This window comes from Mobula birostris, chromosome 18 (genome assembly GCF_030028105.1).
Source record: "Mobula birostris isolate sMobBir1 chromosome 18, sMobBir1.hap1, whole genome shotgun sequence".
Classification (NCBI taxonomy): domain Eukaryota; kingdom Metazoa; phylum Chordata; class Chondrichthyes; order Myliobatiformes; family Myliobatidae; genus Mobula; species Mobula birostris.
The window spans coordinates 54295437-54311102 of NC_092387.1; the positions used below are offsets into that span (position 1 = coordinate 54295437).

General features: G+C 39.9%; 1 protein-coding gene across 1 annotated transcript in view; it reads left to right on the forward strand.

Moving 5' to 3' along the window:
* Window positions 1-15666, forward strand: part of lrmda (leucine rich melanocyte differentiation associated) — a 1122127-nt gene that overhangs the window by 985515 nt on the left and 120946 nt on the right. The window contains exon 6 of the mRNA XM_072282716.1: window positions 6065-6152. Within this exon, the coding sequence (XP_072138817.1) occupies window positions 6065-6152 (88 nt within the window). The remainder of the gene's footprint in view (window positions 1-6064; window positions 6153-15666) is intronic.

Here is a 15666-nt window from a genome sequence, read left to right on the forward strand (position 1 = left end):
TTTTTACCCACGACAGTCTGTAGAGTTTACAGAGAATGTGGCAACAAATTTTAAAAAACACATCCAGTGGGTGGCAGTTCTATAGACAAAAGTGCCTTATTAATGAGAGAGGTCAGAGGAGAATGGCCAGACTGGTTCAAGCTGACAGGAAGGTGACAGTGACTCAAATAACCACACGCTACAACAGTGGTGTGCAGAAGAGCATCTCTGATACACAACATGTGGAACCTTGAAGATAATAGACTACAGCAGATTAGAAAATACACTCAGTAGGCACTTTATTGGATACTGGTGGTACCTAGTAAAATCGCCAGAGTGTGCAAGTAATCAGAAAACTGAGTGACACAACAGGCCTGAATTATTAATTAAGTGTCAGGATAAGTCTTTAATAATGTTATTGTAGGAGATGTCCACTTAATGCCTTCCGTGATTTCACCCTGAAGTTTTTAATGGCCACTAATTAAATAAAGCATTCTTGTCTTCCCCTGGTTTCAATAGTATAGAATCAGAATTTCCCATATCCAATAATTTGTTTCTTTGGCTTCAAAGTATAAGTTGAAATTGGCTTGTGAGCAGTTTTTATTTCCTGAAGACACAAGAGATCTCACGGTTTTTTTGGAATATTCCATCTTGAAGCCTAAACTCACAAACAAGAAAATCAGCAGATGCTGGAAATCAAAGTAATACATACAAAATACTGGAGTTCTTGAAGCCTAGACTGATTGTTTTGTAGGATTTCAGCACCACACAGATGCTAGGAATCTGTGGAATCAACTCCTCAAATCCCTTTCCATCACTAACTTATTCTCTTCCAGAATGTTGCTTTGTGAAACCTGCCCCTTTGATCAAGCTCTCTCCCAACTGTCTTGATGTCTCTTTTTATATATATGGTGCCATGCCAATGGTTTAAAGATAATGAGGGTGTGAAATGACTTAGGACTATTGTATATTAAAGGTGTGCTACTTAAATGCATGTTATTGTTTAATGAACAAGATTTAATTTCCTTGCACTGCATTTATTCTGTATTAATGCACTTGCATAATCACGAGTCAATTAATCTTTTAGAAATTAATTTTGTCAATTCTGCATTTCCTCTCAGGTTTAAGATGAGGTGGCTTGTTCCTCAGTACCTTAACTCCCTTGCAATAGAAAAGAAACCTGAGACACAGGTGTGATGTCTGGCAAGTGGGATAATCTCACATGCAGCTATCTACCTGGTTCCTGCTGCTTATTTTGAATGACACCACACCTGGCTTCTCTCAGCCAACTAATTCCACTTGAAAGTAGTTTACCTCTAGGCAATTTAACTGAAACCAGGCAGTCCACTTCTGAGATGAGTGCAGATCTCAACACTGAGATTAGAAGTTGTTTCCAAATATAGTCTGATAAATAATTGCAATGAAAATGAGATATTTAATTACTTCATGAATTAATTCATTGTTTAAAACCAATTAAACCTTATTACAGAAACTGTTCTATTTGTTGAGTAAAATTGTGAAGGGCAGATTTGTCATTTAACATGTGGGAAATAATTTAACAGTTAAATTTATTAATAGTCACAATCTATTATGAGGTATTTTGGATATAAACAAAAGCAGTCCAAGGCATTTCCTAAAGCTTTGTATATCAATCTACAAAACTGACAGATGAAAAACGAGAAGCTAACTTTGGTTTTCTGATTAGATAATCACTTTCCTCTGATTTCCCCCACTGCCGCCTTCTCTCCATTCCCCATTCTTACCTTGTCACCCCTTTTCCTCACCTTGCCCTCATGACCTGCCCAGCATCACCTCCCTTTAGCTCCCCACCTTCTTCCCTTTATTTCATGGGTTGCTATCCTCTCCTCTTAGATTTCTTTGGCTTCAGCACTTGCCCTCTTCCACATTTGAACTCCTAGCTTCTTCCATCACCCACCTTCCCCTTTACCTGGTCTCACCTATCTCCTGCAAGCTTATAATGATATCCTTCCCTCCACCTTCTTATTCTGGCTTTTGCCACCTTCCTTTTCGTTCCTGATGAAGGGTCTTGGCCTGAGACATTCATGGTTTCTTTCCCCACAGGAAATATTGAGCAATAAACACAAAATGCTCACTATCTCCAGCATCTGCAGACTCTCTTTTGTGTGTGTGTGTGTGTGTGTGTGTGTGTTTCTGAAAGCTGACAACTCAAAGTGTCATGAATGGAAGACACAGTTGGTGAAAATTAGTTTCAATAATGTCACAACTGAATTTGCAGATGCACAAAGATTGCTATTGATGCTGCAAGATCGAGTAGCAACAGTATATTGTCTTTATATACCTCCTGTACAGATCACCAGCAGTTCAGAGACACAGGAGAATATAGATGATGGAATATGGAGCAAAATTACAAACTGCTGGAGGAGCTCAATGGGTTGGGCAGGAAAATGGACAGTTGAACTCTCTTGTCAGGACCTAGTCCTGAAGCAAGAGCTTCATCCAAAATATCAGCTATCCATTTCCCTCCACAGATGCTGCCTGACTCACTGAGTTCCTCCTCCAGTTTGGTTTTTGTTTGTTTTTGCAAACAAAAACCAAACATAGAATGAAAGATGGAGATTGCTACTTGACAGTTTGTAGGGGTATAAAATGTTTTCAGTATTAGTTTTATTTATTTGTTTGTTTTTTTTGTATTTGTACAGTTTGTCTTTTTTTGCATGTTGATTGTTTGTCAGTCTTGTTTCTTTGTACCTTTGCATTGATTTTATTGTATTTCTTTGCTCTATTGTGAATGCCTGCAAAGAAATGAATCTCAGGGTAGATCACTCGAGTCGAGTATGACATTTTCCTGAAGTGGTTCCACAGATGGCTGTAGAGGCTGGTCTGGTGCTGAACAGGCAAGAGTAAGTAGTGCATGAGGGGTAATATATATGGTGACATACATTACTGTGCAAAAGTCTTAGGCACATATATATAGCTAGGTCGCCTAAGACTGTATTTGTTAATGTGAAGCAGAGGGCGAGTTTGTAAATCTGGTGGGAGCAAAGGATGTTGGGAATGGCAAGGGTGGAGTGCCGCAAGATGGTTTGAGACATGTGGCAGAGGAGTATTAGAGGGAGGGGGTGGCGTGGATGCAGACACACCCAGCCTTGAGACACCAGGGAAGCTCATTTGATTCCAAACAGTTGGTTTATTGATCATTACAGAAAGTCTCTCTGATGCTTCCTGCTCCCTCCCCTCTTCCTTCCCCTTTTCCCAACCACGATACTCCTCCCCCTGCCCCCTTCCCATTCTCAGTCCACAATAGAGACTCATATCAGAATCAGGTTTATCGTCACTCATATATGTCATGAAATTTGTTGGTTTTTTTGTGGCAACGGTACAGTGCAATACATAAAATTACTACAGTACCATGCAAAAGTTTTAGGCACCCCAGTTATATATATGTGCGTATGACTTTTGCCTGCAGGAACACAGTTACTGTATGTACTTTAATCATAATTTTATTTTGAACTTTGAACATTTTCACTTTGAAATCACTGCAACTAACTGCAAAGAACACATTAAGCTGTTATCAGATGCCAATGTGACCTCTTTGCATCTTCAGTTTTTTTCCTTCTTTAAAACATTCCTTAAAATCTACAGTTATGTCCAAAATGATGGCCATTTGTCCTGGTACCTTCTTACATGACTCTGTGTGAAATGTTATTTGTTAGCAGTCTCATTAAGTTCTTTGCTCCCTTAAACCTGCTAGAAACTGCAGCCGTTGCTACTAGCATGATGGTAGAAAATTGTATTAGCAAGAGCTGAGTTAGATACTTAGGTTCCAAGTGTTGCTGGGCAACAGAGGCCCACCAAAGTCCGGTACAGTTGCAACAAATCATCACTGTTCTTGCACTCAAAACCTCTTGCAATGAAGGCCAACAGACCATTTGTCTTCTTAGCTGTCTACTGCACTTACTCGCTTATTTTCATTGACTCTTGAATCTCGACACCTTTGTTTCATTGCTTTTCCCCTGTTCAGGATATATTTTGAGGCTTTCCTGTTTTTGTGGATAACCTGACATTTATCTGTATTATACTGCAGAGGAAACTAAACCTGAGATAATAAGGAAACCGTGATCAAGTGGTTCCATTGACTTACAAAGGACTAACTCCAGTATTGCTTCTCAAAATCTTTTTAAAAATTAGTCAATTATTGAAAGCTTTATCACCTGCTGTCATTTAAAATGGTGATCCACATGATACTACTGAATTTTGATTCTCACATATCTCAATCTTCCCAATTTTGTTTGTTACATTTTTGCTTGCAGGAACACAGTAAATAATTGGAGACCAAAATACAGAGATACCATGGATTCCAGTTAATTGAGACACATCGAGATCAGTACACTTTGGGCTAATTAAGTGGCTGCCCCAATTAACCGAAATTTCATGAAAACATATAGAAAAGACAAGCTACCATTTAACTCAATAACAAATTATGTATTTAAATGAAGTACAGAACAAATTAGAACACTAGCAAGACTACTACAATACTATAAAACTGTGGTTCATAATAGTGATCGTCAGAGGAATTCATCCAGTGTATACTGCTGTGTTCTTTTGATTGATTGTAAATGAACAAAATCAGTGCAGATAGTGGACTGCCCTTGTACATTGCTTTCGACCATTGCAGCCTCCAAATCTTCATTTTCATTGTAATATTCAAGATGATTGTCAATACTTTCAAATTCTTCATAGTCCCTAACTTGTTGAAGTAGTAAAATTATTTCATTTTCAGTCCTATCCACTTCTGGTATCTCCGAGCCTGAATGCTTGAAACTGTAGTGATCAAAACAGTTTCAAATTGTCTTACTGCTTGTTTCTCACCAACTACCAGTGATAAAAATCACTGCTTTTTGAACATAAGCACATTCAATTGATGCTATTTAAAGATTTGTTCTGTCAAAGCATGGTGTATTGTTTAATGGTCACGTAATTGCATGCGATTGATAGTAGTTAGAAACTTCAGCAGAAGTCTCCTGTCTCGGTTAAGCAGCAGATAAGCAGTATCCCAAATAAATGAAGGGAATCCTGGCAATTTTTCTGATTAACTTTTATTTTTTAAGAGGCTGCCCTGATTAATGGATGACCAATTAACCAAAATCCACTGTACTTTCAAATTAGGACAGTTGGACTGGACATCAGAACAGAAGAAATTTGAGCCCCGTTATTTCACTGAGCTTTCTCTGTCGTAATCTAACTAATCCTAGTGAACTCAGAGCACTACAGGCCCTTTGGCCCATGATGTTGTGCCAATCTTTTAACCTACTACAAGATCAATCTAACTCTTCCCTCCTAGATAGCCATCACTTTTCTATCACCCATGTTCAATCAGGAGTTTCTTAAATGTCCCTAATGTATCTGCCACCACCCCAAACAGCACACTACACGCACTCACCACTCTGTGTGAAAAAGAACCTTTAACATCTTAACATCCTTCCTTTCCTTTTCTCTCATCACTTTAAAAATTATTGCCCCTCATATAAACCATCTCTACCCTGGGGAAAAAAGTGGTTGGCTGCCCAGTTGATCAAAGTCTCTTATCATCTTGTACACCTCTACCAAGTCACCTGTCATTGTCCTTTACTCTAAAGAGAAAAGCTATAGCTCGCTCAACCTATCCTCATAAGATATGCTCTCTAAGCCTGGTAAATTCCCTCTGCACCCGCTCTAAAGCTTCCACATCCTTCCTAAAATGAGGCGACCAGAAATGAACACAACATTCCAAGTGTGGTCTAACCAGGGTTTCTTTTTTAGAGCTGCAACATTACCTCGCAACTGTATAAAACCCGAATACTTCATTCAGTAAGATCATGATTGAAGTGATCTGCCTCAGTAAGTGAAAGGCTGACTTATTTGCTTGCGTGCCATACTTTTGTAAACCTTCACAAGGAATTTTGAAAAAGAAATGCACAACTTTGATGAAGCTTGTCACCAACATATCCATCTTTCAATGAGGCAGTGCCGTTGACAAGTTTCATTATGAAAAGACTGATCATGTTACATGTATATAATTGGGAAATTCCTTTGACCCTCAGCTGTTATACTGTTCATTACACAGGCCTCTTGTGAAGGTGATGTGAACATGCTGGGTTTTCACCAATATACCCCACTGCCTCAAGGGACTCGTGATGGCAGTAACCACAAAGGTAAGACTCCATTTTGGCCAAAGTAGCATTAATGTTTGTGAGAAATACAAAGTTGGGTGTGAGTGTAACCTCTGAGAAGGATGCAGAGACCTCCAGTGTGAGTTGGACAAGTTGAGTGATTGGGTAAATACAATGTAATGTGAATAAATGTCAAGTTATCTACAAAAAAAACAGGAAACCAGATTGTCTAAATACATCAGGATCAGGAAACCAAATGTCCTCATTCACCAGTCGATGGAAGTGAATGTGTCAGTGTAGTAGACCGCTAAGAAGGTAAATAGTCTGTTGGTCTTCATTATAAGAGGTGTTGAGTGCAAGGACAGGGGTGATTTGTTGCAATTGTACAGGGTCTTGGTGTGACCGCACATTGCATACTGTGTGCAGTTCTTATCATCCTCCCTTTTCTTGTGATGGATAAAGTGCAACTTACATTCACGTAACTAACTCCTGGGCTTAGAGAACTATGTGTAAAGATAGGGTGGATTGATTGTATTCATATCTTGAACACAGAACAGAACAATACAGGACATTCCCTTCGGCCCATGATGTTGTGCTGAGCTAAATAAATTAGTAATCAAATGCCCAACTAAACTAATCCTTTCTGTCTACACGAAGTCCATAACCTTCTGTTTCCTGCGCATTTATTAAACCACAGACCATAAGTCATAGGTGCAGAATCAGGCCATTTGTCTTATCAAGTCTGATCATGGCTGATTTATTGTCCCTGTCAAACCCATTCACCTGCCCTCTCCCTGTCACTTTGAGACTCTTGCTCATCAAGAACCTATCAGCCTTCATTTTCAATATACCTAATGGCCTGGTCCACAAATTCACCATCCTTTGACTGAAGAAATTTTACCTCTTCTCTGTTCTAAAGGGACACTCTTGTATTCTGAGGCTGTGCCATCTAGTCTACACTTCCCAACTATAGGAAACATCCTCTCCATGTTCACTCTATCTAGACCATTCAATATTCAGTAGGTTTCAAGGAGACATCCACTCATTCTTTTAATTTCCAGTGAGTACAGTGAATACTTCTAATTTAAATGTCTTTGAAGTGTGAGACATAAACTAAAACTTGTAACACAGAAATGCTGGAAAAATTAAATAATGACAAAAACTTCCCTTTGCCACTAACTAATCTGTTCCTCCCATTAGAGGAGGATGTCAAGGTTTTGGAGAGGGTGCAGAAGAGGTTTACCAGGATGCTTCCTGGATTAGATGGCATGTACTATAATGAGAGGTTGGACACACTTGGGTTGTGTTCTCTGGAGTGGCAAAGGCTGAAGAGAGATCTGATGGGGTTTAACAGATTATGAGGTGCCTAGATAGAGTAGATATACAGTATTATTTCCCCGGTGTGAGAAGGTCTAATATCAGAGGGCATGCATTTAAGGTGAGGGAGGATAAGTTCAAAGGAGATGCAAGAGGCAAGTTTTTGACACAGAGAACTGTGGGTGCCTGGAGTGCACTACCTGGGGTGGTGGTAAAGATGCATTAGGAACATGAGACATTTAGATAGGCACATGAGTGTAAGGGAACTGGAAGGGTATGGACATTGTTTGGACAGAAGGGATTTGATTATTAAGTTAATTTGTTTGGCAACACCTTGTGGGCTGAAGGACCTGTTCCAGAGCTATGTTCTGTGTATTCGGCAATATTCTCAGTGATGAATGGTGCAAGACTTTATCTAGCTGTCCATTTTTGGAGCATTTGCAGAAGTATTGCTATGACTGGCTTGGTAATCTATACATCAATTCTGTTATTAGCTTTAATTGGCAATGACCCCCATTCTGTCTATGGCTAATTTGTCATTATTAATTTCGATGCATTCACTTTCACTGTGCTGAGTATAATTGAGTAATTAACACCTGAATACTTGACTAATAGTTATATTTTCTGTGCCTTAAAGATGCCTGACTTTCTTTTAAATTGAAATTATTTATCAATTGTAATTGGGGTTGTATAGAACGCTTTTCTCTGCAATAAATTTTGTAAATAATGAATGCTCTAAAGATTTATAGATTCCATTTGCATTCAGTTACATTATCATGCTCTCAGGGTATTCCAGATGGTTGCCAATGGACCAAACGTGTCCTCAGCTTTAAAGCCTCATCTTTAATACTCCACTTGGAGCATCTTTGGAGCAACTTGCTGAATCGTGCAGAGTTAACCCACTAAGCAATAATTATTGATTGCTGTGTTCCTGGCGTGGTAACGTAGCGGGTGGTACAACGCTATTACAGCACCTGCAACCTGAGTTCACTTTCCACCCTTCTCTGTTAGGAGTGTTATAAGTTTTCCCCTTGACCACAAGGGTTTCCTCCAGGAACTCCAGTTTCCTCCCTCATTCCAAAGGCAAGTGGGGTAGGTTAGCAGGTTAATTGGTTACAAGGGTATAAGTGGACAGCATGGGTGTGGTGACCTGGAAGGGTCTGTTGCCATGATGTATCTCTAAATAAGATAAAACTCTAGATCTAGGTACGTGATCCTAGGTGAAAAGAATCTGAGTTGTAATAATGATTGGGTACAATTGGAAGGAAAGACCAACTCAACTCAGAATTTGTTGATTAACTTTGTATTGACAATCGGAATAGTAACTGGAGAGAGAAGGGGAATGAACACTAGGTCACTTCTCATTCCAGGTTAAAACCTAGCTCATCACAGCCACTCCATGAAACAGATTAATACTTCAGAAAGCACACACATCTCACATCTTCTGGCCTTCTAAAATTTGGATCTGTTGTCTGAAAATTCCTTATCCCTCTTTCCTCTGTGTTTGGCAAATATGACCAAGATGACAAAGGGTTGGATGTACATGACAGTCTCATTGGCCATAAAGGAAAGTGCATGTAGCTTTGGGAGAATCTCCCAGATCAGCGTTGCATATGGGCATCACAGTATCATTCAGTTTTAGGCTCAAAAGAGAAGCCATGTAGGTGGCCTGAGGTACAGATAAATTTCTGCATCTCAGAATGGACTGGGCTGCATCACTGGGTGGATGCAGCTAAGTCCATCACAGGCAAAGCCCTCCCCACCATTGAGCACACTTACGTGGAGCACTGCCACAAGAAAGCAGCATCCATCATCAAGGGCACCCACCATGGTGCTGCTATTGGGAAGGAGGTACGAGATCCTTTGGTGCCACACCACTAGGCTCAGGAACAGTTACTACACTACAACCATCAGGCTTCTGAACTAATTCCCACACCTATGAACTTGCTTTCATGGACTCTACAACTCATGTTCGCAATATTATTTATTTATTGATTTTGCACTTTGATTATTTGCCTTTGTGTATAGTTTTTCTTTTCCAATATTTTTATTATTAATTTTACATATAAGAATACAGAGTACAAGAAAAAAATATATATCAATACGTTATACTAAATCGCATATAAAGACTCCTTACCCTATATTCAGATTAATTAATTTGTAACATTGAAATAGTAATTTTATTATATAAAAAAACTAACCCACTACCAAGACCGAAGCTGATTAGTAAAGATATAGTTTTTCATTAATTCTATTGTATTTCTTTGCCCTCCTGTGAATGTCCACAATAAAATGAATCTCAAATAATACAATGCCCTGTTAATTGGGACACATTGGGACCAGTACATTTTGGCCATTAGCTGAAGTTTCATAGGGATAGTTAAAAGGTATAAAAATGACAAACTGCCTGTAGTGGTCAATTCTAACAAACCAATGCTGCTACTGACAACCCCCACAGATTGTTACCCTTGCATGGCACGCCCTCCAATCAATCCCATAATGACGTTCCAAAAGTCGAAGAACTGTATTTATTAACAATAGCAAGACATACAAGACAAGGATCTCCCAGTGGCCACACATTTTAATTCCACATCCCATTCCCATTCTGACATGTCCATCCACGGCCTCCTCTACTGTAAAGATGAAGCCACACTCAGGTTGGAGGAACAACACCTTATATTCCGTCTGGGTAGCCTCCAACCTGATGGCATGAACATTGACTTCTCTAACTTCCGCTAATGCCCCACCTCCCCCTCGTACCCCATCCGTTATTTATTTTTATACACACATTCTTTCTCTCACTCTCCTTTGTCCCTCTGACTATACCCCTTGCCCATCCTCTGGTTTCCCCCCCACCCATGTCTTTCTCCCTGGGCCTCCTCTCCCATGATCCTCTCAGATCCCCTTTACCAATCACCTGTCCAGCTCTTGGCTTCATCCCTCCCCCTCCTGTCTTCTCCTATCATTTTGGATCTCCCCCTCCCCCTCCCCCTCCCACTTTCAAATCTCTTACTAACTCTTCCTTCAGTTAGTCCTGACGAAGGGTCTTGGCCTGAAACGTCGACTGTACCTCTTCCTAGAGATGCTGCCTGGCCTGCTGTGTTCACCAGATGTGTGTTGCTTGAATTTCCAGCATCTGCAGTATTCCTGTTGTTAGCAAGACATACAGTCTTGAAGCGATGCAGTTAAGCATACTTTAATGTAATTAAACAGTCAACAAAAGATATGATATCTGTTGCTCCTCAGCTCCAAGCTGCCCAAAACAAAGCACAATTGCATAACTTTTTCCTTACGCTACTATTTAACTGAGTAACAACTTATTTATTTAAATGAAATACAGAACAAATGAGAATGCTAACAATACTACTACAGAACTATAAAACTGTAGTTCCTAATAGATATCAATGGAAGAATTCATCCACAGTATATTCTGCTGTGATCTTTTGATTGACTGTGATCATCACAGGCACCTAGTGCAGATAATGGACTGCGATCACACAATACATTCGATGACTGCATCCTCCAAAATTTAATTTTCATTCTAACATTCAAGATGATTGTCGATACCTTCTAATTCTTAAGGCTGATTTATACTTGTGTGTCAACTTGACGCCGTAACCTACGCAAGTGGCCTACACGCATTGTGAGCATTTATACTTGTGCGTTGGTGTGTCTGCGTTGCTCTGCAATTCACACACGTCACGCATGCGCACACACTTGCCCGCACAAAGCTTCATGGTCATGGTAGTCTTTCTCGGGGTAAACATGTTTAAAGCGAGCGTCTTTTTTTGTAACAGTGAAATGTGTCCTCCATAATTTTGCAGGTCTGTAAAGCTTTATGGAAAACATTGCAGCCAGAGTTCCTTCCCTGCCCTCCAGTTGCCCAATGGGAAGCTATTGCAGAATAGGAGGAAATGCGATGCTACCAGGCGGACCAATCACAGTTGTTGCAGTCTGCATTGCTGTGACACGTAGTTACATTTTGGGAGAGGTGCGCGTCAGGCTACGGTGTAGGAATCTGCGTAGGCTCTGCGTAGAGTTTGCGGCAATGCCGTACCTACAGCGTCGGGTTGATGCACAAGTATAAATCAGCCTTTAACTTGTTGAAGTAGTGGAATTGTTTCATTTTCATCCCTGGCTGCTGTTTCTGGCATCTTCAAACAAGCCTGAATGCTTGAAACCGCAGTGAGCAAAACAGTTCTAAATTGTCTTACTGCTTATTTTTCACCAACTATCAGTGACAAAAATCACTGCTTTTTGAACACACACACAATTGATGCTATTTAAGAGCTGTTCATTCTAACCATGGTGTAGTGCTTAGCAGCCACGTAAGTACACACAACTGACATAAGTTAGAAACTTCTGCAACAGTCTCCTAGCCCAATCCCTTGTGCTTATGTGCTTATGTTTTTATCTAACTCCAGCCTTGCGTCTGCGACAGAAAGGGAAGGCATATGATGAGCACAATGGGATGGACGTGATTAAAGTTCGGACGGTCTGACAGAACATAAAATAGCCAGCGTCAATGGGAAACATTTGTGGAAATGTAGGTTGCTTCTACAACTTGCTTGCTCTCTGAAGTATACCACCTTTACCATTCCCAAATTACCAATCTTATAACTTTGCCCATATCTTCCACTCATCTGTGCCCAGCAGTGCTGCCTACTCTTTTGCGAAATTATAAATTTGATGTCCAAGCAACGAAATAGCTTTTAAGTTGTGGATTTTAAAAAAAGAGCAGCAGGGCAGCATAGTGGTTAGCACAATGCTTTACAGTGACAGCAACCTCGCTGTCTGTAAGGAGTTTGAACATTCTTCCCGAGGTCACATGCATTTCCTCCGAATACTCTGCTCACCTCGCATTGGTTCTGCCACATCAGGTCATCTCCAAGTCCGGACCAGCAATGGCCAAACATCGGCTCATTCCCTGCTCTCGGGCCTGGGCCCCTCTACCTCAGTTTGGCCCGACATGCCACAGGCAACTATCTTGCACCTTCCAGACTTCAATTCACACCACAAAAATGCCGGGTTGTACAGGCAGCTCAAAAGCCCAACTCTGAAAGTTAAGTTACAGGCTATTGAGTGCAGTGATAATCTACCAGAGAAAGTGTGATCAATAAAGTAGTTAGTAATTTTGTTTGCTTCTGGCAAGTAGTTGCTGTGCTTCATCAGTGCCAACTTACACAGATCTCAATCAGTTTAGGTTGGCAACAACATCTCTGCCACAATCTCTGTCAGCACAGGTGCACTACAAGGCTACGTGCTTAGCCCCCTGCTCTACTTGCTTTACTCTTATGACTGTGTGGCTGAGTACAGCTCCAAAGCCATATTCAAGTTTGCTAATGACACCACTGTCTTATGCCGCATCAAAGATGGTGATGAATCAGCATATAAAAGGGTGGTTAAAAATTTGGCTGTGGTGCCATAACAACAACATCTTACTTAATATCAGCAAGAACAAAGAGCTGATTATTGACTTCAGGAGGAGGAAACCTGAGACCCATGAATGAGTCCTCATCAGGGCATCAGAGGTGGAGAGGGTCAGCAACATGAAATTCCTCAGTGTTATCATTTCAGAAGACCAGTCCTGAATACATGGATACAAAGAAAGCACTGCAGCGCATCTACTTCCTTAGGAGTTTGTGAAGATTCAACATGACATCTAAAGCTTTAACAGATTTCTATAGATGTGTAGTGGAGAGTACATTGACCGGCTGCTTCATAGCCTGGTTGGAAACACCAATGCTCTTGAATGGATCAGCCTACAAAATGTAGTGGGCAAATCACAAACAAGAGATAATCTGTAGATGCTGAAATTCCAAGCAACACACACAAAATGCTGGAGGAACTCAGCAGGCCAGGCAATATCTATAGAAAAAAGTGCAGTCGATGTTTCAGGCTAAAAACGTAGTGGATATGGCCCAGTCCATCATGGATAAAGCCCTGCTCACCATTGAGTACATCTACATGCAGTGATTTCGCAGGAAAGCATCATCCATCTTCAGGGATCCCTGCCACCCAGATCCTGCTGTCTTCTTGCTGTTGTCATCAAGAAGATGATACAGGAGCCTCTGGACTCACACCACCAGGTTTAGGGACAGTTGCTACACTTCAGCCATCAGGCTCTTGGATCAAAGGGGATAACATCACTCAACTTTACTTTCTCCATCACAGAATTGTTCCCACAACTTATGGACTCACTTTCAAGGACTTTTCATCTCACGTTCTTGATACTTATCGCACATTTATTTACATATTATTATTATTATTATTTCTCTTTGTATTTGCATGGTTTGTTGTCTCATTGCACACTGGTTGAATGATCAGTTGGTATGGTCTTTCATCAATTCTACTATGGTTATTATTCTATTATGGATTTATTGTGTACTCCCGCAAGAAAATGAATCTCAAGGTTGCATATTGTGACATACAAGTACTCTGATAATAAATTTACTTTGAACTGTGAACTTTGAAACATCTCTCTGTCTTGGCCATTCAAATACTTGTTTAGATGCCTCTTCAATGTTGTAAGAACCTCTACCTCCACCACCACCCCCCAGGCAATATGTCCCAGATTCCAACTACCCTCCTTATAAAAACAATTCTCCCTCAGATTCTTTTTCAACCTCATAGAACACACCTTAAACTTTTGTCCTCTAGTCTTAGATACCTCTGCCCTGTACAAAGGTTTCCTTTATGAGGGGAGAACGTACAAAATCCTTACAGACAATGGCAGGAATTGCACCCCAGTCTTACACTGGCGCTGTAAAGCATTACACTAACGGCTAAGCTACTGTGCCAGCATTTAGAAGTCAGGGAGCTAGCAACAACAATGAGACAACTCTAGCTTTGCTTTTCATAGCATTTGAAGAGATGCAATTTGATTGTAATGTTAACACATGGCTCTTAACAGTACTTTTCTTCTGTTGTATTTCACAGCATGTTAGAGAGAAAGAAGCATCATTTATTTATTAGTATTTAATTATTTTGAAACAATACTATGTCATATACTTTTCTTCATCATAAATTACATTAATCTGAATATTTTCCATTGATGTGCATCCTAAGGACTGTGCAAATTTGTTTTTCTTCTCTATCTGTAAAGTAAAATCCTTAGGTCACCCCAATGCTTTCCTAAATGCTAGATTCCTTTGTTTGCAATATAATTGAGTGACAGCATTTGGCAAGCATCAATTGTAAGTATTATAGTATACCAAGAGATTTAATAACATTCTTGTTGCCTGCCTCTTTGATGGGCTCCCTTACAACATATCAAAGCTATTGTGGTATATGTCTTTTAAATATTTACAATGCACTTTTGAGTAAAAAGTTACCCACTGTGAGATGTGCGCTTGGGAAAAATATGTAGTGCATGAGCTGGAGCTTAAATGAAGCTAAGTGTAGATTTATAGTCAGTTGATTACACTGGCCAACAATTTTTTTGAGGGTGTTGCTTCCTCAGAAATTTTTTTGATCATGATAGACGACTTGAAGCTGAACTCAAGTATAACGTCAGACTACTTGTATTACATAAAAAAAATGGAGAAACAGGAAATTAAATTTCACTGAATATAATATGTTTAATTGCATAACTGTGCTGACACTTTGCAATAGTTCAGCTAAGCTAAAATGTTTTGTTGATAATTTTTGTCTGTACTCAGTGTCTGAGGCTTCTCACTTAAGTGTCTAACAATAATCAGCCCATATTGATGGACTCCAGTTGCCCTGTTACTGTTTGTCCATGACCGCAATGTCCTGGTGAAACCTTTCACCATGCTTGTCACTAACAGTGTTAGGATTTACAGGGAAGGAGTCTAAATGGGGTATGCAGAAAATAAATCTTTAGTGATATGTTGTGCTTCATGATCTTGTATGCTTGAACCATATTACCAACCAGCTGCACATAGTTTGGTGCACTGTGGTTGCCAAGAAAAATTTCAACAACATCCTTGAATGCTTTCTACGCGATTTTCTCCCGTCCCACTAGAAGATCTTCGAAATGCCTGTCATTGATTACCTGTTTGATTTGTAGACAACAAAAATGTCCTCATTAATCTTGGCATCAGTTATTCTGACTTGAATTATTAATTGAAATAACAAATATAGACAATTTCAAGAAAAATGGTGCTTAGGGAAAGTTCATGATGATTTTCATGATTGGCAGCCTAAAATCCACAAGGAACAGCAAAAAGTATTCAGGATGCAAAATATTTGTTGTCTGTTGTTATCCGAAATAATA